This window comes from Gavia stellata, chromosome 15, assembly GCF_030936135.1.
Source record: "Gavia stellata isolate bGavSte3 chromosome 15, bGavSte3.hap2, whole genome shotgun sequence".
Lineage (NCBI taxonomy): Eukaryota > Metazoa > Chordata > Aves > Gaviiformes > Gaviidae > Gavia > Gavia stellata.
Genome location: NC_082608.1, coordinates 12,582,656 through 12,603,556, shown reverse-complemented (window position 1 = coordinate 12,603,556; position 20,901 = coordinate 12,582,656). Strand labels below are relative to the sequence as shown.

At 45.7% G+C, this 20,901-nt stretch overlaps 1 protein-coding gene across 1 annotated transcript in view; it reads right to left on the bottom strand.

The window, feature by feature from the left end:
• KCTD15 (potassium channel tetramerization domain containing 15) overlaps positions 1-20,901 on the bottom strand; it is a 38,459-nt gene continuing 17,558 nt past the window's right edge. The window contains exons 3-5 of the mRNA XM_059825014.1: positions 14,207-14,351; positions 5,883-6,188; positions 1-156 (exon numbers count right to left, since the gene is read on the bottom strand). Coding sequence (XP_059680997.1) covers positions 1-156; positions 5,883-6,188; positions 14,207-14,351 — 607 coding nt within the window. The remainder of the gene's footprint in view (positions 157-5,882; positions 6,189-14,206; positions 14,352-20,901) is intronic.

Sequence of the window (20,901 nt, the reverse complement as noted above, 5' to 3'; positions counted from 1 at the left end):
CTAGTCCAGGGGCTCCTGTTTTATTCTGATTGTTGGGGTAGGTTGTGGTCGTCTGTCTTCGCGACACAGCACGTATTCACTGAACTGAGAGGAATCCACCCCACCACCGCATGAAGCTGCCACGTTAAATCCCTTCTGAAATAATCTTTCGAGCACCTGCAATGTGGGGAAAAAAAAATCGTATTAACATTTAGCAAATTTTAGTGATAAAAGCATTCAGCAGCACTGGATCTAAATGATGGATTTAGTCTTTCGAGTCCTCGTTGAATGAATATTATTCAGCTGTAATTCTATAACTTATTCTTAAATGACTACACTGTGATTAAAGGCTCGCTCTCAGCAAACCTCTGTAGAAAACAAAAATTAATCAAACAAATAAGCACTCTGCAGAGCAGCTTAGTACATTATATAGTAAAATACTGGACTGTGGTGATATTGATGCTATCTCTTACTGCTTATAGAAAGCAACATCGCGTTTAAGTCGTAGTAAAAAGTGCCCATTATTCATTAGTAATATGAACAGTCTTACAGAAAGGGGCTGAAAATATTTCTCAGCTCCTCCTTGGCAGATGAAAATGTATTAGAAGTCTGAGTGACACTTCCACCAGATCTTCATGGAAATCGCAGCTGTGATTTTCTCTCACTGGAAGGGAGCGCTGCTTTTAGCAAAGCATGGCAGGGATGGCACACGGAGCCAAGACGTGGGCAATAAGGAAACAATTTGGCCCAAGAAAGAAGTTAATTTGTATTGCCCAAATATGTGTTTTCTCCTTCTCCTTTTAAAGAAAAGTTGGTGCAATTTAGATGCATGAATTTAAGGAACCCAGAGGCAACTTTAATTTCTAAGACTGTCACACAGCACATTACCCTAGGATATACTGATCTTGGCAATATGATAGGGGCTGTGTTTTCACATGGGTGAGCGTGTTGATATACGGTTTCCCAGCAGAGCAGGACGCACACAGACTTCTCTCAGCATTAGGCGAGACCAGATGCCAGATCCACCTTTGTTGGACCGGCAATGTAAGATCCACCGGAGGAGATGCCATGCTGCCTCCCTCCCGCTGGCGGCTCTCCTGAGTCCAGGGCAGCAGCCTGAAAACATGGTTCCTGTGTTTTTCTCTACTGATGAATGCCATCAAGGGGAGCAGCCTGTACTGTTCTGCAAGAATCTCACCCAAGGTACCACTCCCACTGCTACAGCGCCTGGGCCCACTGCACTGGGAAGTGAACCTGATGATTTACTAAACCTGATGAACTTGGTAACAGCAGCATCCTCATATGAGAGCCGTCTGCCACCCCCAACGACAGGGACTAAGCTATTTAAAAATTGTTCACTCAGCCTAGAGAAGTGTTGAAGCAATATACCCAACTTCAGACAGAGTCAACTCGTATGCTTTCACCGGTTTATGTTATAGAAAGAATTTGCTTTCTTTTTTGGTTTTACTAGCCCTGTGAAGCACTTATGCAGTTACACCTACTGCAGTAGTACTTAAAAGTCTTGTTTCAAGGCCCAAGCTGACTATGTGGAAGATCTGCACACCAGACCTCTGCCCTCACCCTTGCGCACAGACCCATGTGAAGCCATGGTGCATTTTTTAGTGCACCATTTCTTTTTGACTGAATGCTGGCTTTGCTTTCTCCAGAAACATCAGTTTGGAACCTTTATTAAAGGTAACTGATTTCAAAAGCACAACTGTATCCAAGGTGGTATCGTAGTGCAATGCAAACCATGGCAGCATTTGCTGGTTTTAATCCATGGGAATCCTCCTTTGAAGTAGCCCGTGTTAGCCATCTACGTTTTAATCCACGGTTTGGGTTTCTAGTGGTAACTAAAACTTTATACTTGCTCCCCTGGCTGCTAAGGACAGGCGAAGGAAAGGAGCTGCTCTAGCACAGCTTTGCCTAAGCCATGCAGTATCTGCTGGAAATCAACTTGCCCGAGGAGCTCTGCCTGGCCTTGGGAGACAGGGACTTATACGTTCTCAGAAAGTCGCATCTGCCAAATCTCACTGACTTTTGCCCTGATTTTTATATACTTTATACTGTAAGAAAGTTGTAGAACTGAAAGACCAAAAAAGCACCCCAGTGTATGGAAGAAAAATGAACCCGGAGAGATTAAAGGGGGGAGGGGGAGTGAGTTATCAAAACATCTTTTAAAACAGGGGGGGAGAGAGAGAGAAAGCTTACAAGTCTCTTATTTATCTGGGCTGTACACAGCTTGTAGGACAGAAATGGGGTGCAGACACTGACACTTCTTCCTGCTCAAAGAGGAAGGCAGGAGTTTGAGAGGGAAGGAGGAATACAACATCATCAGACTGCTATTTCACAGGCTGGAGTATATTTTGACTATACTATGTATCTCTGTTCCTAGATCTGGCAAGATGAAGACGAGAGGCAACCCAGCTACAGGAAAGGAGGCTTCTTCCATTTAACTGGATAGCGAAACAGAGGATTGACAGGTAAGATTTCAGAGAGAGACATGACTTCAAAATCCTTGCTAAAAACTTTTTAAAATCAATCTGCTTGTAAGACAAAACAAGCACGGGGGTGCCCTTGGCTTGCCTCCGTCCAAAGCTATGGAAGGCTGCATGTTAACATAGGACTTTTCTTTGCCGAGCCAGCTGTCTGCAAATACACAATCCAGGTAGGCATTACACCTTAGAGCACCACACGCAGAACAAAGCGATTCATTTTTGCTACCTACGTGCTCGAAGGACTAGACTGCAGGCTATAATCTAGTGTTAAAAAACCTTGGTATCATCAATTTTCTCATCGAGAAACAAAACAGGCCAAATCCTGTAAGCAATTCAGGGAATGTTTAAAGTTTGTAGAGTTTTAAGTGCAACTTGCAGGAGGTTGAGCTGAGGTCTATGGAGAAAGGCTCCTAAAGGCTGCTTCCATGTGCGCTGAGCACTGGTTTGTACGCGCTGGTGTGTGCATGAGACTAAATGGCTCGTTGAACATGAACAGATTTAAATGCCATTTAGTGAATTTGGCTCTATGCACATTACTTTTTCTGAAGGTAAGATACAGACAGAGGGAAACCAGTAAGCGTCTCTGAATCAAATGAGAGCTACTTTCCTGTAGATCTCCAAAGAGAATATGCCAAAAAGTAAATGAGTATCAGCTGTGATTCTCCTACGTATAGGGAGACACACACACAATATTAAATAGAGGATTTGTGCTAAGATTTAATATACTCTGTCTTCCAGTATTCCGAGCACATCGAAATACAGATTCTGATTTTGTTGGAAGGTTTTCCAAAGAGAAACATGATACTTTCACTTATTGCATTTCATTTAAATCTTGCAGAATATTAACGAATACAGTCTTAATTATGAAGACTCAATGTTCAACATATACAAGCATCACAGAATTTTCTCTGAGGTAAGTTCATGTATCTCACCAGAACCTGTTGCAAGGAGGTGAAAAAAGTGTCAGTCTTTAGAAAATTCTATACCTATATGTAATTACAAATAGGTGTTAAATTAAGACCTACTCTATTTTTTTGGCTGCCACTACCTACTCAGTGTTGACATTGTTTTATATGCACAGTTCTTGACAGAAAACATTTAGTGAAAATATTTTCCAAAGATCCAAAGGATTTATAAATACAGCAACTGTGCTACTGAATACCTTCAGCAGGGCACAGGGAGACAGAACTGATGTATCTTGGCAAACAGCAGGCAGAGTTACCGTGTCACTCTTTGAGATTCTTTGGAAATGATTCTGCTCTTCCAACCCCTATCCCTTCTAACCCATCTCCCTTAGGTCTGTGCATTTACTTCACTGTACTTCCAACTTTTGACTTAACACTGTTTTGCCAAAAAATCCTGGAAAGGGGAAGGGCAGCGCCTATGCGCTGACCAGAGTCCGTCAGAGCCAATGACAATTAGCTGCTGATTTCATCAGCCTTTGGTCTCAGAAATGCGTAATTTTCCAGAAAGTGTTTGAAAACACTTTCTATTAATTATATAGTAAAATGATCTAATTTAGTAAAATGATGTAATTTAATAATATTATTTGACAGAAACTTTTTTTCGTAACATGAACTTGCGAAAAGACTCTTTGATTCTGTCTGAATTTTGACTGAATTCAAAACACATTCAAATAACAGCAATAATTAGCATTCAGATTTTACTACAAGCCCATGTTTCCTACCCGTACGCCACTTTGGATAAAACAGAGCCAAGTGCTAAGCCATGTGGGCACCCAGTGCTTTGACTGGCTGCTTGCAGTGCTGAGCCTGTCAGTGGCTCGCAGTGACCCTTTATTGTTACTCTTAATTTCTCACATGCATCTAACCGTATCGCATGGACAGCGTGGCTGAGACATGAACACGCTTCCCTATCCACTTACCTTAGCTAAACTGCAGCTGCTCCCTTCTCCACCCAGCACAGCAATGAATTCATCACTGTTCCCACTGCCAGCACACTGATCTGCCTCCAACACACCTCCAGCCTTCTATTTTTGGGGCAGCCCACTCTAAACTTTGCCAAACGTGAAATTGCTAAGGACTGTGCAAAATTAACCACAGGCATCGGACTGTTAAAGTTCAACCAAATAAAACACTTGGGAGTCTTGAACCAAAAATCACCAAAAATAGCTGGGTTTAGAATGGTTTCAGGCAAGAGCGTCTATCAGTGCACGGTGCGCCAGGGAATGCTGCCCCAAGGAGGGAGGTGTCAGTGTCAAATGCAGGTTGTTAAAACGACTCCATCCACATTTACACGTTCTGGTAACTGCAGGTCTCCCAAAAATGTTGTCAGCTGGCAGCTTGGGAGATGGAGGGTGCCGCAGCTTGCTGTGTAATAACAGTACGGGTGAGCAAGGGCTCTAAGTTCTTGCCCTCCCTTGCTATTACGCCTCCCTCCCCAACCTGTCTGGCCAGCCGGTCCCATGGGCCAGCTCTTCGGTGGGTATTTGCCCACAGGGAGGTTTATCGAGACCACTGAAGCATTTCCCACAGCCCAGTTAACTTCTGCAGCCACAGCCCGTCTGCAGAGGACGGTAACTTTGGAAATATTCCCCTATAGGTTGATTTCACTTTCCATAATACAAGTATTCTTTGCAGCGTATTTTAAAGACATACATGCAAAAACCAAGAGCTCTGTTTTGCCCTTGTTAATTAAGGCACAAGTTAGCAGTATCATGAGCACCATTCCTTCTCCACAACGCAACACCAAAGCTTTGGCCGCAGTGGCAGTGATCCCTTGTGAAATGGCATTTCTTGCCCATAAGGCTGCTGCCTAAACACAAGCCACATATTTATTTCTGCTGCCATCCACCTATCTGTCCAGTTATCTTCTTTTGTTTCATATGTTTAATTTTAAACCTGATGTCAAAACTCTGAGTATAAAATGAAATACATTTTGTTTAAAATACTCTGGGCAATTTTTATAGAACATCCTTTTGAAAAAAAAAAAGTGCAGAGATCAATTTTTTTAAGTCCATCCCGCAGGCACCATCATTTAATTATGAGTGAGACATAAATTATGCATTTACACATTGTTGCATTTTCTATAAAATGGTGTGGAGATTTTTTTTTGTAGTTTTTGGAACTCTCTCTTTCTTCCTGGGGGCACTTTGGAGGAAAAAAAAACTGCTGCAGGCTATACATTGATGAAAAAATTAGCATTTATCAGTATAACACCATTATGAGACCAGCATGGCACTAACATACACAAAATCTAAATCTATTTTTCTGCTTAGACTTAGGAAAACCTGAAAGACTGTGATCTCACCAGGCAGAAAATGTCTCCTTGCAGTATAAGCACTGAAGGTAATTGGGCAGAAGCAAATAATTTGCATATAATTGAACAAAAAATAATAAAAAACCACCCCAGCAAATAGATGAGCCAGCACTGAAAGGCCATTACCTGCACTGAATTCAACCGGCAGTATCCGTTCAAAGGAAACCTAATAACATGGGTAGGGTCCTGGTTCCAGCCTGCGTTTACGGAGTTGCACATGACGTCCCCGGTCTCTGGGAAGATCTCTTCTATTAAAGCTTTCTCCCCGCTCAATGCAATTCTTTCCCCCAGATCTGGAGTCACTCTTACGACTAAGCAGTCACAAGGCTGGAAATGTTTCCTTTGTTCTTTCTCTTGTTTCCATCGCTCAAGTTCCTTAATCATTGGCTGCAGCTGGTAATACTTTGCTTCTTCATATAAAAGATTAAAGTCCTGCAGAAAAAAAAAAAAAGAGAGGGAGAGAGAGAAACTAGAAATGCTTATAGTTCTCTTTTAAAAATGAGTATTGTTCCTGTTTGACCTACTTAGGCTTCTGTATTGTCAGCAAGAGTGCAAAGGCAACAGGTATCCGCATACTTTGTCTTTGTCTTACACCTACACAGAAAACCACACTGTGTTAGCGTTGAATCTGTTTGAGCTGACCGTGAAGTTCCCATTGCGCTGAATTATTTTTTCATTTATTATCCCACAAGCTCAATGCCAGAAGGCTTTACTTTTGGATTAAGAAATCAAAATAACTGGTTGCAATAAGCAAAGCCTGCTGATGTAAGAGAAGATGTCCTGAGCCCTGATCTTCACTCTTGGCCACAGATACTCACCTCTGATCTTACAACAGGAGATCGCGGGCTTCGCTGTCACCTCTCGCACACATGTTACGAGACGGAGATGTCTGTTCAGCTTCACTTCTCACCTGGCTTTGCTGAGTCTGAAATTCAGCTGCAGCAGCTCAGCTGCTCCCTGCATTTCATGATTATTCATGTATTTAAAGTGTACTTTGGAGCCTGGTAAATTATATGGAGGAGGTAGTGACCATCCTGCTGGCTGGGAGCTCGGATGTACATTCCAACAACTTAAAAGAAACAGTTCTTCGCAGCCATTTGTCCATCACCTCACCTGGGCTTTGGGCAATTGAAATTCCCAGTTTGATCCAATTCCCAGTTCATTGACTGAGATATCTTCTGCACATCCTCATTAACAACTTTTCATCAGATTTCCAACATATCTTCCCACCTCAGCTTAAATGCATGTGAGTACGTTGAGGCAAAGGGTGTCAGCAGCCCCCCAGGCCTGAGGAGGCAGCAGTGCCCCCAGACCAAACCAGAGAAGAAAGAGAGGGGGAAGCACCCGGGGACGGTTTGCTTACACCGGCCCCACTGCCTCCTTCAGCCTCCTGAAGGAAAGAGGAGCAAGCAACAAGAGCACAGCACCAGCTCCTCCCTCCAAAGACCTGCCATTTGCTTTGCTGGCTCTTACGCCTGTTTACAGATGGGGACGCTGCACCGCAGGTACGCTACGTGACTTTTGTGGAGTATGCTGTAGGTCAACACCTGGACATAAAGGCCAGTTCTCCACCACTGCAATGAAATGAAATGAAAAATCACAAGACTGAAATGACTGGAATCATTTAGGCCGGAAAGGGCATGACAAGAAGTAATCAAGAAATGGGCACCAAAATTACATGAAAAATAACGGCAGCACTGCTGCTTCAGGACTCAGGGAAGAGGGGGAATCAAAGGCCAATGAACGTGCAGCACAAAAAGGTGCGACTTTTCATAGCAGCTTGGAATTAACCTGCAAAATCTGCTGCTGCAGGATATTATAGAACCAAAGCAGTTAGCTGTGTTTAAATTTGGCACCATAGACCCACCGCTGGTAGTGGAGAGGTGCTCCTTCACCCCAAGGCTGCCTACAGCCTGGAGATGTATGAATATTCACAGTGACACCAGCAAGGTTATCACGATAAAAAGGGGACATCCGATCTTTTACATCTCTTTGATGTCTGTTAAGGCTGGGACAACACACACACCACTAAGGGAGAAAAAAGGACTGGAGAAGGTGCAGAGAGGGAAGAGTGTTAAGAGCAAGTGGGAAGAAATGAGGGCAACAAACACACTCACAGGAAGGAGTTGGAAGGTGAAAAACAACAGGACGATTAAAGAAGAAATCATATAGAAAACACGCTGCAAACAACTGGTGTTGGGAACAGGCCAGACAAAGAGGTGTGGAGACTGGCTGTGTTACCTGGTCTCAGGTAAGACAGCATCAGCCCTAAAGCCTTGTTCCCTGATGGAAGGTATTGTCCCCCTTCCCCAAAATCAGCACTCTCTGCTGAACCATTACTGCTTTTCCCTGTCCACCGGGGAATCTCCCTGGCTACTGAGCATGGGATTGGTTTAAACCTACAGGGATTAGTGGCCTAAATTAAAAAACAACCCCTGCCCCAAAGTTTCTGAAATCTTTGTGCGGGACACTGGAGCAACACAATCCACCCCCTAACTGTGGTTATTACAGAGGTGTGTGCAGGGGCCTATCAAACCTTCACTGAGCATCTGCTGGTCCCATGTATCTCTTTTTTGAGCCCAGGAAAACATGCAACGCTAAGGAAAAATGTAATGCTGTAGAGCGAGCAGGAGCATCCAGTGCTTACTGAAGGCAATGGAAAGTCTCCTGCTGTTTTCAGTACGTCCTGAAAAACTAGTTTTAGAATGTCTGTGTTCATGGTCACTATAAAATAACATATTATTTGTAAGGTCAATCAATTGAATGTGTGCTAAGAAAACTCAACAGTAAAACCTAGAAGAGGTGGTACAGCCATATAAAAACCAGTCCTTCGTTTCTGAGAATAGAGAGAGGTACAGCACTCCTGAGGCTGGATGCAAAACCCATTACATTCATGAGAGCCTTTTCGACTGACTTCACTGGGCTTTGGACTAGGCTGACAGTATCCTGAATCACAGGAGTTCAATGGTCCAGCACCCCCGGGCCAAAACACTAATGCCATAAAGCACACAAAACCAGAATCACACCACCTCTACCTGCCCCACAGCCAGCTACTGGCCCACTGTATCAAATGCAGCTCTTCAGTGACTCCTGCTAAGCATTGTTCATCCTAAAATAGACAAGATACATTTTATATTCTGATATTTTGTGATCAGACAACCAGTTTTCAGATTAAACAGCTCTTCCACTACTGTTCCCAGAATGGTACTGCCATGCTTCAGATGGCCGTGTGGAAGCCAGAGCTGTGCTGGAGCATCACGTTCTCCGTGGGACGAGGTGTGCACCTGGTCATAAACTGCCTGGGTTAAGCCAAGGTGCTTGAGTTAGTTTTTAAAATAAGACTCTCATCTCCATGTCTATTGCCACTTGGGTTAAGCACAAATATGCTGGAAAGGGTTTTGCACCTGGAGGAAGGGGTTTGTAACAGAAGCTGGGAGTCTGAGGCGTGCTGGTGTGAAGAGGCAACATGTGCACGTGACATTAGGGAGTCCGGGCAGTAGGAATAAAGGGAATTTGTTGCACTGTAACAAGTAGAGGGGATAAAAAAAGTGTCTTCTGCTAGGAACAGCAAGAGAAAATTCATTGCTGTCCACCAGTGACAGCAGTGGGAACGGATGCCTTTGTGACCCCCCACGCCACATACTGCACGCTGCCCCAGACCAGCCACCACCAGCACAGCCTGCCCCACTGCCCTGACCCACTCCGGCTCCTGTAATGGGAAATCTGGCATTTCTGCACTGAGTGACTTGGGCACCGCGAAGGAATTTGACAAAGTATTTAGGGAGGGAAGAGGATTTTGCAAGACCAGGAACAAAGAACGAATGGTTCACAGTGTGGGGGTCCAATTCTCTAAAGCCTGTGTTTGGGCAGGGTAATGGACTCAGCACACCGCTAAGTACACGATCTTCTCACACAGGTTTTATACACCATTCGGAGTGGGTGCAACTGGACTGGAAGCGATGCCCAGCTCTGGATTATCTACAGAGGATGCTCAGGATGCCAAGGTAATACTGACATAGGTATTTCCACCCTTGCACTGCAGATATAAAATCCTACCCTGGTGATTTGCAAAAGTTTAACACAAAATATCAAGTAGAAGAATTTGACCCACAAGGGACCTCACCAGGGAGGTGCCACAGGAGCTGCAAGAAAATATTTCCGTGCTGCATGTTTGGTAAGTTACCAAAGGCAGATGCAGACACGAATCTTTCTAGGGCTATCGAAGAGGCACATTGCACCGAAACAGGCACAGAAGTAGCTACAGGGTGTTAACTGCCTAGCACAGTGGCAAAGTGCACACAGTTTCATTGAAACTCAGCCTTAGAGCAGCCTGGTACAGCTTCTGTCCCAGGCGTACGCTGATAAATGCATACTGCACCCTCTCTCAGGAAGGCTCCAGCCCTGGCATCGGTGCAGTGTTACTGAGCAGCAGGCAGCATCCTGCAGTTTTTGTATGGTATCCAGGAGTTCCTTGCCCTGCAGGACTAATGATGCATCTCCCATTTCTTCTAAGGATTATTTCCCTACCTTCCCATCTTCTTACAGCAGCGTACCTTGTGGCAGCACAGCCACTAAGGGAGCTGCTCATGTTTAGCCAGGGAAAATCGCTTTACTCTGAAGGTGACTCCTACCAGCCAAGGTCCCTGCTCACAAGAAGGGCTGCTCCTTGCTAGACTGAAAGGGGATATGGGTAGCGTGGCCTCTGATTTTGCTGTAAAGTACCACAAAAAGCCTTCATGAGCTACTGTGAGCCTTCAACTTCTTGTGGCTGTTGTAGGAACTAGTGGGGAAGTTCTGTCAGGTCACCTGGAAAAGGGATCAGGTAGCCAGGTGGGATGCACACAGCCTTTCTCCATCCTCAACTTCTGGACAACATTTAGATCTCAGGAAAAGGCCAACAGATCTTTCAAAGACGCAGCTTTTTGCCTTTCACAAAATAATTTTCTGCTCATGATTCGGCAGAAAAGCTTTTTTCTGTTGGATTTCACGTTGGCTAAATTCTGCAGTCACCTCTGACAAGGGTGACATCTTCCTGGGGAGGAGATGGGAAGTGTGATTGCAAGGCCAGTTGTGCTGCTGTTTCGACATCTGTGCCACTGGGTCAGCAAAGATCTGCTAACTACAGGCAGAGACAGCCAACAGAAACTATAAAACCATGTCTCCCATGAACCTGATGCTGTTCTTTCAGTACTACAGAGGTCCTTTGTTTTTGTACCTAATGTTGACTCCTGAACAGGCTGAAATGGCTCTTTCTGCCCATTTTCCACGTTATTCTTTGTTTACATGAAACAACAAACTGTCATCCTGACTCAATGTTTCTTTTATATTTTAGTGCTGTGAAGATCTGACTCCTGGCTATGAGAAAGTTGCTCACTTCTAGGACAACTGTGCCGTTTGCTAAGGTCAGTTTGAGAGCACTTTAAATTAGGTGCAAGCACACTAATTTTAAAATGATATTAATAAATTAGTGTGCCAGCTTTGTGGTTCCGGTGCTACAGGTGACCTCTATAATCCATATGAAACTCAGATGTCTCGTGCATTTGTGCTCCTCCCTTCCTTAAGATGGAGTAATAATACAGACATTGCCTATGTCTATTTTTCTTTGAAGATCTCTAAGCAGGGAGTGATCTCAAATAAGTAGGTACAATGAGTCCTGAAGTTAGCTATTGGCAGTGAAGGGGACAGATGCTGATGATAACTGTCCTGGGGAAACACCTCTGATGGTGGGGGGCGGATCAAGGCAGAGACTATTTGGGCTGCAGAGGAGGGGCAGCTCCTGTACCAGCCACCCCCTAACCCAGCAGCGTGGCAGACTGGGGGCTGCTGGCTCCACACTCTGCTCAAGGACATCTGTTGCTCAAGGTGTTGTGGTCCCACACATGGGACTCTGAACTGGTGCAGGAAGAGGGAGCTGTAAGCAGCTCCGGGCTGCTTGCCATTGCCTTGCTCAGCACAGGCTGGCTGCAAAGGAGAACCGAGCCAAACAACTCGCAGTAATTTCTCAGCATACTTCACGTGGCTTAAAATCCTGCAAACCCAGAAAATTATATGTACTATTAGAGTATTGCTTTCAGCAGGGAGACCTGTCAGATACTAAACACTTTCAAGTCCTGGCTTATTAGTAGTTGGAAGTGTAATTAATATTCACTGTAAACACACCAGTCAGACTTGATAATAAAGAATCACTAGCCTAGGAACACATACCCCACTTTCTCTGCATTTCAGTGTTAACTTAGTCTGAAAACAACACTTAAATAGCAAACACAATAATGCTGGTGCGGTACCAACATTCCAAACTTTCCAAAATAACCATCTGAGCAGCAATTCAAGTTGAAAAGCAACTTGGCTAAACCTTGAGGCTAATAAACTGCTTGATTAAATTAAGGGGTAAAAACTAATAAATATTCAAAACACTTGACAATGCTTTGTTTGACATAAAGAACATTTAATGCAAGTCTCACTGGAAAACCTGTCAGGTTTTTTACCTTAAATAGAGTTTTGCATTTAGAAACACCAAGTGATTCTATTTGCTGCCTTTGATTATTGTCTTCTGTCACTTTAATCATGCTGGTAAAATTACACGATTTCTGTGAAGTCAAATCCATTTACAATGCAGTTTTAATATAGCTTTGCAGCGCATTCTTCTATGCATTTTTATTTAGTTACTCCCTACCTAGCAATACTTTGCTTTGTTCTTGAGCCCTCATTAGCCTGGGGTTTGCTCTAAAGCTCTCCCAGGGAGGAACTAAATAAAATACAGTTAACCCTATGCAAAGAGATGGTCTGGAACAACGGACTGAGCCTTGGCACAGCGCCGGCTCTCCTGAGTCTCTCCCAGCCCTGCCAGTGGCTCACTGTGCAGACAAGTCCTTGGCATCCACCGGCACTCTCACCTCCAGGCTCTTACCGAATCCTGCTGGTTTTGTTTCACAGCACCTCTGAAATCTGGATGCTGGTCAAGGCCATCATCAGCTCGAACTACATCTCTTCTACCCTCTCTTCTCACGCCTTCTTGTCCCACCAGATTGTCCAAAATCCTGCCACTAAGCATCGCTCTGGCATTTCACCTGTACTTCTTCTCCATCCACCCCCCTTTACTTGATTCATTTTACAATCCACAGAACTGGTCTGGTCTTTAGCTTCACTCCTACCTGTGTGTTTTCTCTCATTTCTCTACAAAAAGCTTTTCTCACATCCACCCCTTAGTGCTCTGGCTCTCGTCCTGCTTCACAGCACCCCAACCCACAGGCCAGCCTCCCCAACCTGCCTGCCGCTCCCCAGAAAGACCAGTGCTCAGGACAGCCCTTCTGGCTGGAGCTCCAAAACTGCCCGTGAATGCCGAAACTTCTCTCTGCCTTGGGACTAGATGTGTGCTCCCATCACACAGTACGTCTGCTCACTGTAAACACTCCCATGCTGGAGTCAAATACGATTATACTCGTAACTTAGGCAAGAATGGCTGAGGAGTGGTTTGCAGCATGAGGATCAGCTGTACTCCAAAGCTAAAGCTACCACAGCAACCACAAATCTGGACTGATTCAGTAATGACTGGCCAAGTTATCTTGCCTACCTAGTCCAACATGCAAAGCGAAATCTTACTGCATGGCGCAGGAACATTCCTCTCCACACTCCAATGCTCCACGTCCTCTAACTCTGAGCAGATCCCCGTTGCCATCCCAATTTATTCATCATTTCATCCTGGAGTTAAGAGCTTTTGTTGAATCTTGTCATCTACAGTTTGGACACTTTTGTCTTCTAATTTTCATACATAAGGATGACAATGTTGCAAGTTTCGTAAGTGCAAAGCCAAATAAACAAGGCTAGGAGGAGAGTGTTTAAACAATCAGGATTTGCAAAGCAACAACCAGCGCCATTATTTCATAGAAAACATGTATTGCTCCTTAAAAAGCTCTCAGTAAATTCCATCTCCCAAGAATATTTTGACATTCATAAATTTTGTAAAAGATTACTTCCTGAAATCAAAGTATCTGCATCGGTTATATCTAACACAAATCCTCATGGGCTTGTTTAAGGGTGTTTCTTTTTTATACCAACAAGAAAAAGATTTATACAATTTAAGTCCATCAAATTTAAAACATTTCTTTCAGATTCTGAGCATTAAACCCTGGTAAGTGCTAGTTGCTGATGTTGCTTTTTAATTGTTGTTATACCCTGATAAATAAGCTAAAAATGTGAGAAAATACAATTAGTTTAGAGAAACTGATTTAGCCGTAAGCGTCATCGTTTAACTTTTTATGGTATCCATGACAACCATTGGTCCATTTATTAAATAATAGCATCCCTGGTGTAATACACAAGTACTAAAAATCCTTACAATAAACAGCAACATTTAGTTAAGTGTGTTTAGGTCAAGCACACAAACCAACCTGCACCAAAACAAATGACAGAATGGGAGGAAAAAATGGATTGCAGACTATAGCTTTCCTTACCTTAAAGTCATCTGGGAGCAGTAGCTTAGATGTCCTTAGGAAGCTTAATATATATCTGAAAATTTCACCATCTCGATCAATGAAATAATGTTGTTTTAAACTGTCCAAGACAATAGGCTCTGTGCCATTAAACAGACGACTTATTCTGAAAAAAGAAAAGAAAAAGAAATGGGCAGAAGAGACAAAAATCTCATTACACCCTCAGGGCTTAAGAACATCTAGCCAATTTAGCTGCATCAATTCAATGTGCATAAGGTAGCACAGCATCTTAATTTGGTGACAAGTGCACAAAGATAGATGCCTCAGACACGTGTGTGCACCTGCACGCTCACACACATGAAGCACGTGTGCACACGCAGACACAGGCATGCACACCAGCAGTGAGAGCCCTGCATCTGCCCTGGTGCTAAGCTCGTGCTGCCCCAAATCAGGGCTGCGAATTAGGCCCATGATCCCAACAAGGAAAGTGCCTACGAAACGCTCACCCCGTGGGTGGCAGAGTAATTTTGGTAAGAACATGCGTCACCAGCTCCGTTATACATCCCTGTCCACCGTGTCCTGCTAACAGAGAACTGAATTGTTACTCAGAGATGGGTTCCTGCCCATGAGCTTTTCCTCCAGCTTGGCTGTCATTTTGATCAAACACCATCAAAGCCTTTCCGTGCTAGAAGAGAGGCTGCTCATACACCGAGATGAGCTGTCTGGACCTGTCAGTGCTGGATAAGTGGCCATCCAACTCTGAATGTTTTGGCAAACTGGCAACCAATGGCCCGTGCAGCATCTGCAGCGCTGCCTGTGGGACCACAGTCCCACCACCAGTAGTTCTGGGGATCAGAGACTGGCAGAAGAAAGCAACATGGCAAATCTTTTGTGAGCAAAGAAAAGGAAGTGAGACCTATGAGACCGGGGGATCAGCTGGTTACAGGGCCAAAATACCACATCAGCTACATCACTACAGCTTTCTCCACAGCCTGAGGAGCATGCTCTGCAGAAAGCAAACCGGGCATTGCCTGCCTGGCTGCCATTCCTTCCGCCTCGCCCCTCCAAACGCCTGGCTTCTCTCAGAACGCTTTGTCTTCCCATGAGAAATAACCCAGCCGAATATATGTTCTTGAAAGGAAAATCGCAGGAGACAGACAGCAACGACCTATTAAGTAATTGAGTCCATCTCTCTGACAGTGCAGCATTGTTCCCAACTGCAGAGTGTCTCGTGTTTCAAAGTCGAGTCTTAAATAACCCTGCCAGTGAGGACTCCTCCATTTCCCAGAGAGGCTATCCCGCAGCCTGCTGGATTTCACTGTCGAGCTGTCCCTGCGACTCGGCCATGCAATCCCCCCGTGCCCCTCGCTGAGACCAGGGCAGGGCTTTCCCCTGCCGAGCTCACCAAACCCTGCCAAGGGCAATGGCCAGCACTGCTGGCGAATGCTGCAGCTGCAGCCACGCTGCTTCCCTCCTTCCAGTATCACCACCCCAAACTTCCTGGCCTGGCAGCGAGGGGAGCGGATGCGAGAGGTCACAGCCCGGCTGGGGAAGGCGGGCGCCCACCCCGGCGATGGGCAGGGGCGGGTTTGCTCCCCCGCCACCGCCCGCAGTGCTGGTGTTTCCGGCTGCGCCCCGCGCCGCTTGCTTTGGGTTGTGGGTTCATGCAACATGGTGAGATTTGCTCTCCACAGCTGCACCTTGGTCTGATCTTCTAACTTGCTAATTTAGTTGCAAATTTAATTAACATGCCGTTTATTTCTAAATTAACTGTGGAGATATTAAATAAAACTGGACTTAGCAAGTCCCCACTGAATTCAGCTAGAAACCTTTCTGACCTCTTAAACAAGCTCCAGGTTTTACTGCCTGCTCTCGTGTCCGTGTCAGCATTCAGCTAGTCTGAGTTACTTACGAGAATAACCAAATGCCCCCCTAAACCTTAATTATAATACATTTAGTGTTTTTCTTCAACCTCTAGCTTTTCAATGGTATCAGAAAACACCATCCAGTTCACGCTGCAATTTCTAATTTATATAATCCCAAGGTGCGGTAAGTCTACAGTAATGCATTATTTTCTTTTTCGTTGTTATTTTAGGGCTATTTGCCTGAGACGGTTAAATATATTGCTTTGTACAGCGTTAAATTTTATTCCAGGAACCAGTTAGTTACTTTCTTTCCTTAGACATGCACATGAGCCAGTGTGCTGTGTTGGGTTAGACTAAAAGCAGAGGAAACACTGATAGAGCAGCTTAACATTCAGTACGGTACGTTTATTGAGTAAATTTGCGTGGCTATTGAAAAATTTTGAGATCTTACACCTAAACAAGCTGGGCTGTGGCTTAAACCTCCTCCTCTTCACTGCCCTTTCTCTGTGAAGTCTGCAAAAGCAACATGCTGGCTGCTGTTCGGCTCTGCCGCACATATGGGGGAAGATTTGCCAACAACGACAAGGCGCAGGGAAGACAGGGTACAAAATTTTAATGGGCCACTCTTTAATGTAGTGAAGCATTTTTTTGGTAATGAAAACAAAACATGAATTTTGAGGCCTTTGTGGAGTGCCCTGAGCTGTATTTCTTCACCAGCGAAATTACTGCTGGGGAAAGAAACTTGCAGAGTGTTGAAAGACTTAACTGCCACCCCAAAAACGGAGTGATGAATAGTTTAAGGATTTATTTGACGTTTTAGGGGGCTGCTATGTTCCAAGAATCAAATTCACTGCAGCATGTTGTAATGCTGCGTGCGGAAAGTGCTCGGGCTTCTCCCTTCTCACCAGTATAAACCGTACCTGTAGAAAGTCCATCAGAAAACACAATATTGTGAGAGCACAAAGTGAACTCAAATGGCAGCTTCGAAAGAAAAATTCGGCTGCCAGGGTTACTCATCACGGGTGAAGCATGAAAAAGGGCACAGTGACCAGGTGCAGCTCCACAAGCCCCACTGGGACCCGATGTGCTCAGTGGATGGGTCTTGGGTGGCCAGAACGAAATGCTGCAGACAGAAGCACGGAAGCAAAATGCACGCAGGCTGTCAGACAGCTGGCAAGTCAGCGAGTGCTAGGGGATGGGAATGGTTTTGCACTGTGCAAACTTGTTAATGTTCAATCAGAAATTAGGTACCAGTCCAGCTGGTGGCCTCAGGAAGCTGCTCCCTCCAGTGCCCTGCCATGTGATGTGAGTTAAAGTAATGGGGAGTGGCTGCAGCTCTCAGATGGGGCAGTAGTCACCCTGAAAATGGCTGTTTTTATGAGTGGTCATGGTGCCCAGTACTGTACTGGTGGACAAATTGGGTAATGGCATTTTCAGGAGGCACTTGCTTATGGCATGTGGGAATGGTGCTTCCAGTGATGTTTGTGAACAGCTGGAAGACACAGGAAAACAGAGACGAGGCAAAAAGAGCCGCACTTGGATCCTACAGCGATGGGTGAGTCTGAGCAATAAACGCTTCTTCAGCATTCCCACCTTTTGCAAGAGATGCTTCACTTTCTAATTTAAGAACACTCTTAAGATTTCTGTCCCAGATTTAACTTCCAGACAGGGAGCAGACCGAGCCAGATCAATCCAAGTAGTTGCAAGCCTAAGGATGGCAAGCTTGCCTTTCCATTGCCTCCACCTCCCCGGCCAGGTCCCGCTATGCTCACACCATCTTCCCAGTGCACAGCTCTTCCCAGCCATCTGTTTCTCCTCCTCCATTGCTCCTGCTCTCCTGGCAATGTGCTCTTCCCTACCGCCTGGCCACCACTCTGCAGTGCTGCGCACCCCGACCCTCGCAGAACCGCTGCTCCCGGCCACCGCTGCATCATGTCCCTGCAGAGCAGAGCCACAATGGGGCTGGCGTCCAGCCTCCAGCTTAGTGGGTCTTGCCGGCACCTCAAGCCCCAGCTGGGTGCTCTCTCCCGCTCCTCCCAACATCCCAAACACAACCTGTTGATCCTATTTCTACCATTTCTTTGTGCTTCTGTTGTTTCTGCTAAAGGCTTTTACATTCTCAGTAATGTTTCGCCAAAACGCCAAGGGGTGAGTTTCTAGCTTTGTACCGATTTTACTGTGATATTAAGATCTCCTTTTATTAGATTAAAAACAAACAATGCAGCCAGCCAACCCACAAGGACAAGAGCTCCAGTAATTTTTTTCCTTAGTTTCTTGGGCAGGGAAGGAAGCCGCGTGCTGTGTGCAAGTACCTACAGATGGCTCCTGCTACCCATCACCCCCCGGTAACACTTGCAACCAATTTTCCACCACGCAAGGTCCCTGCAGCGCCTGTCGAGATGGGAGCATGGAGGGGGCCCACAGGGCAGTGACTCCAGCCCCCCACCTCGCGGCACACCGTCTCTTTCATAAACTCACCCAACTCCATCCTAGAAGCAGCCACAGCTTTTTGCACCCCAGCTCCCTCTGGAGCACCCTTGGTCTTCCCGAGATATCACTGAGCACAGCCACGGCTCTGCACATCACACACCCGCTTTTGGGGGGTTTAACAGCACGCTGGGATAGGAGAGGTTTTTTTGAGGGGGTTGCTTTTTGGTTTGGGGCCAGTTTAGCCATTTTCTTGACAGCTCTCTTTTTGAACAGGAAACTGAAGTTCGTTCTTAATAAATCTGGTTCCAAAGGCTTTAAGAGGAGCACCCAGTATCGTGGGACCTGTGGGACAGCCAGCAGCTGGGGCTGTGGCAAGCACCAGCAGAGCCCTCCGCTCCTGAGCCCAGCGCTGGGGGGGCCGCTGCAGTCCCATCCCCCTGCACACCTGCCCAGCCAGCACAGCAATGCTGCGTGAGTAAAACTCTCTATCACAACACTGCACTAAAAGTATTAATTTAAGTAATTAAGTGATTAATATTTAACTGTTCAGTGATATTTTTGTCATTCATAATTTAGTTGTTTACATTTATTAAAAATTGATTCTGTAGACACTTTTTCTGCCCAATGTCAAATCAGCAGGGAGTGCACATTTCAGCAAACTGTCATTAAAATGTGTCTCTCTCCTAATTTTATGGGAGGAGAGGGGAAGAAGAGAGAAATGCCGGACCATGTTTCCTGCAAGCGCATGGGTCTGTGCTCCACTTGGTGCCTTCTGCTGTACCTGCCTGCCCCTCCGTGCACCCTCCTGCTCCACTCAGCACAAACACACAGCGAAGTAAACATGAGCTCTGCGGCTCTCCCTGCATTTTATATGGCGGCTGTCAGTTGTACTTGGCTGTTGGGCCTTACTGGGGAGCTGGAGGAGGAGGAGGAGGAGGTGGTGGTTGTGGGAAATGCCGCAGAGAGGAGGAAGAGGGTTGTTTAGAGCCAGGACACCGAGCATGACCTGAAACTGCCCCGCGGGACATGTTAGCAGAGTGTCCCAGGTGTATGAGCAGAGTCCAATCACTGCTGCTGAGTATGAACAGCACTGCTTATCTCTTAAATATTTGCTTAAGGTGGGTAGGATAGCTACTGTTATCTGCTTGCAAGGGAAAAAATGCTGTGAATTGGAGCAGAGGTGCTTGAGAGACCGGAGTGCCTTACACTGTGTCTGGCACTGCTGCCCGTGTAACTATGTTATAAGAAAGTCTCTTACTTGTCCCATCACAAGAACGCAACTGCTGGGAAAGAGAAGTGGAAAGTCGCTGGAACGACTGCGCCCTACCCAATGCCAGCGTGCCAGGAGCCGGCTCTCTGCTGGCACTGCTACATCCCAGCTGCAGCAGCACGGTCTGGGGCGGGCAGTGGACTGCGCTGCTGGATCTTTATAGTAGTGTTTTTCGTATTTCCATTATTTTTACTGCAAAACTGATTGAGTTTGTGCACAAGTTCCCAGCAAAGCAAACTGTGATGGAGAAAGCAGCTGCAGCTGCTTTCCCCAGGGAGGTATGTTAAAACACCCAACCTGTCCGAAAAGCGGGCAGGGCTAGCCAGAGGAGGACAGGGATAACCCAGCTGAGCAGCAAACGAGTGTCTTCTGCCTTCTGGCCTGACGGTAGTTATGAGGGAGAGACGTTAAAACGTCGTCTCTGCCAGGACACGTGCTCACTCATGCCCTGTACAGTGAAGAACGTGGCTAAAGGTTGCATGTGGCTGCAGCAGGTTTTCTGATCTGCCTCAATTTAAAACTTCAGCTATAATTAGCGTGAAAGTCCATAAACAAAGCTCTGTTGTATGGTTATACCGTACCTTCACACCCTGCTACCTGACCAGTGATTTTAAGCCCTTCTCTGACTATAGGAAAATAGCACTAAGGAGAGGCACTGTCTACAGCGCGGGTCTGTGCACACAGCCTGGCTGCGGTGCAGCGCAGAAACCGTGCGAGCTTTGCACTTACAGCTCTGCCACAGTTTCCATTTTAATCGAAGATAATATCTTGACCACCTCAGATTGCTTCAAGCATACACTTGGCCTAGAGGGTGTTTGAACTGGGGAGAATTTTGTTTTATACATCTTTTAAATCTTTTATTTGTATAGTGATGGGGAAAAGTGTGTGTGGGAGAGAGTCTGACTCTTAAATTGGGGGCATAAACTGCTGCTGTGCAAACTAGGAAATCCAAGCAGCCATATGTGCTTTGGGACTGATTCATATGCCTGAAGACACAGACAGGTGCCCCAAAGGGAGTTTCTGGCATAAGTAAGCCCAGATCAAGTGCCGGCCTCCAGTCCCAAATCGAGTGCAGGCATCAAGCCTGCAGTGTCAGGCAGGTCACTGTTCCGGGTGTGCTTGAGCCACCCCCACCACCGACGACTCTTCCC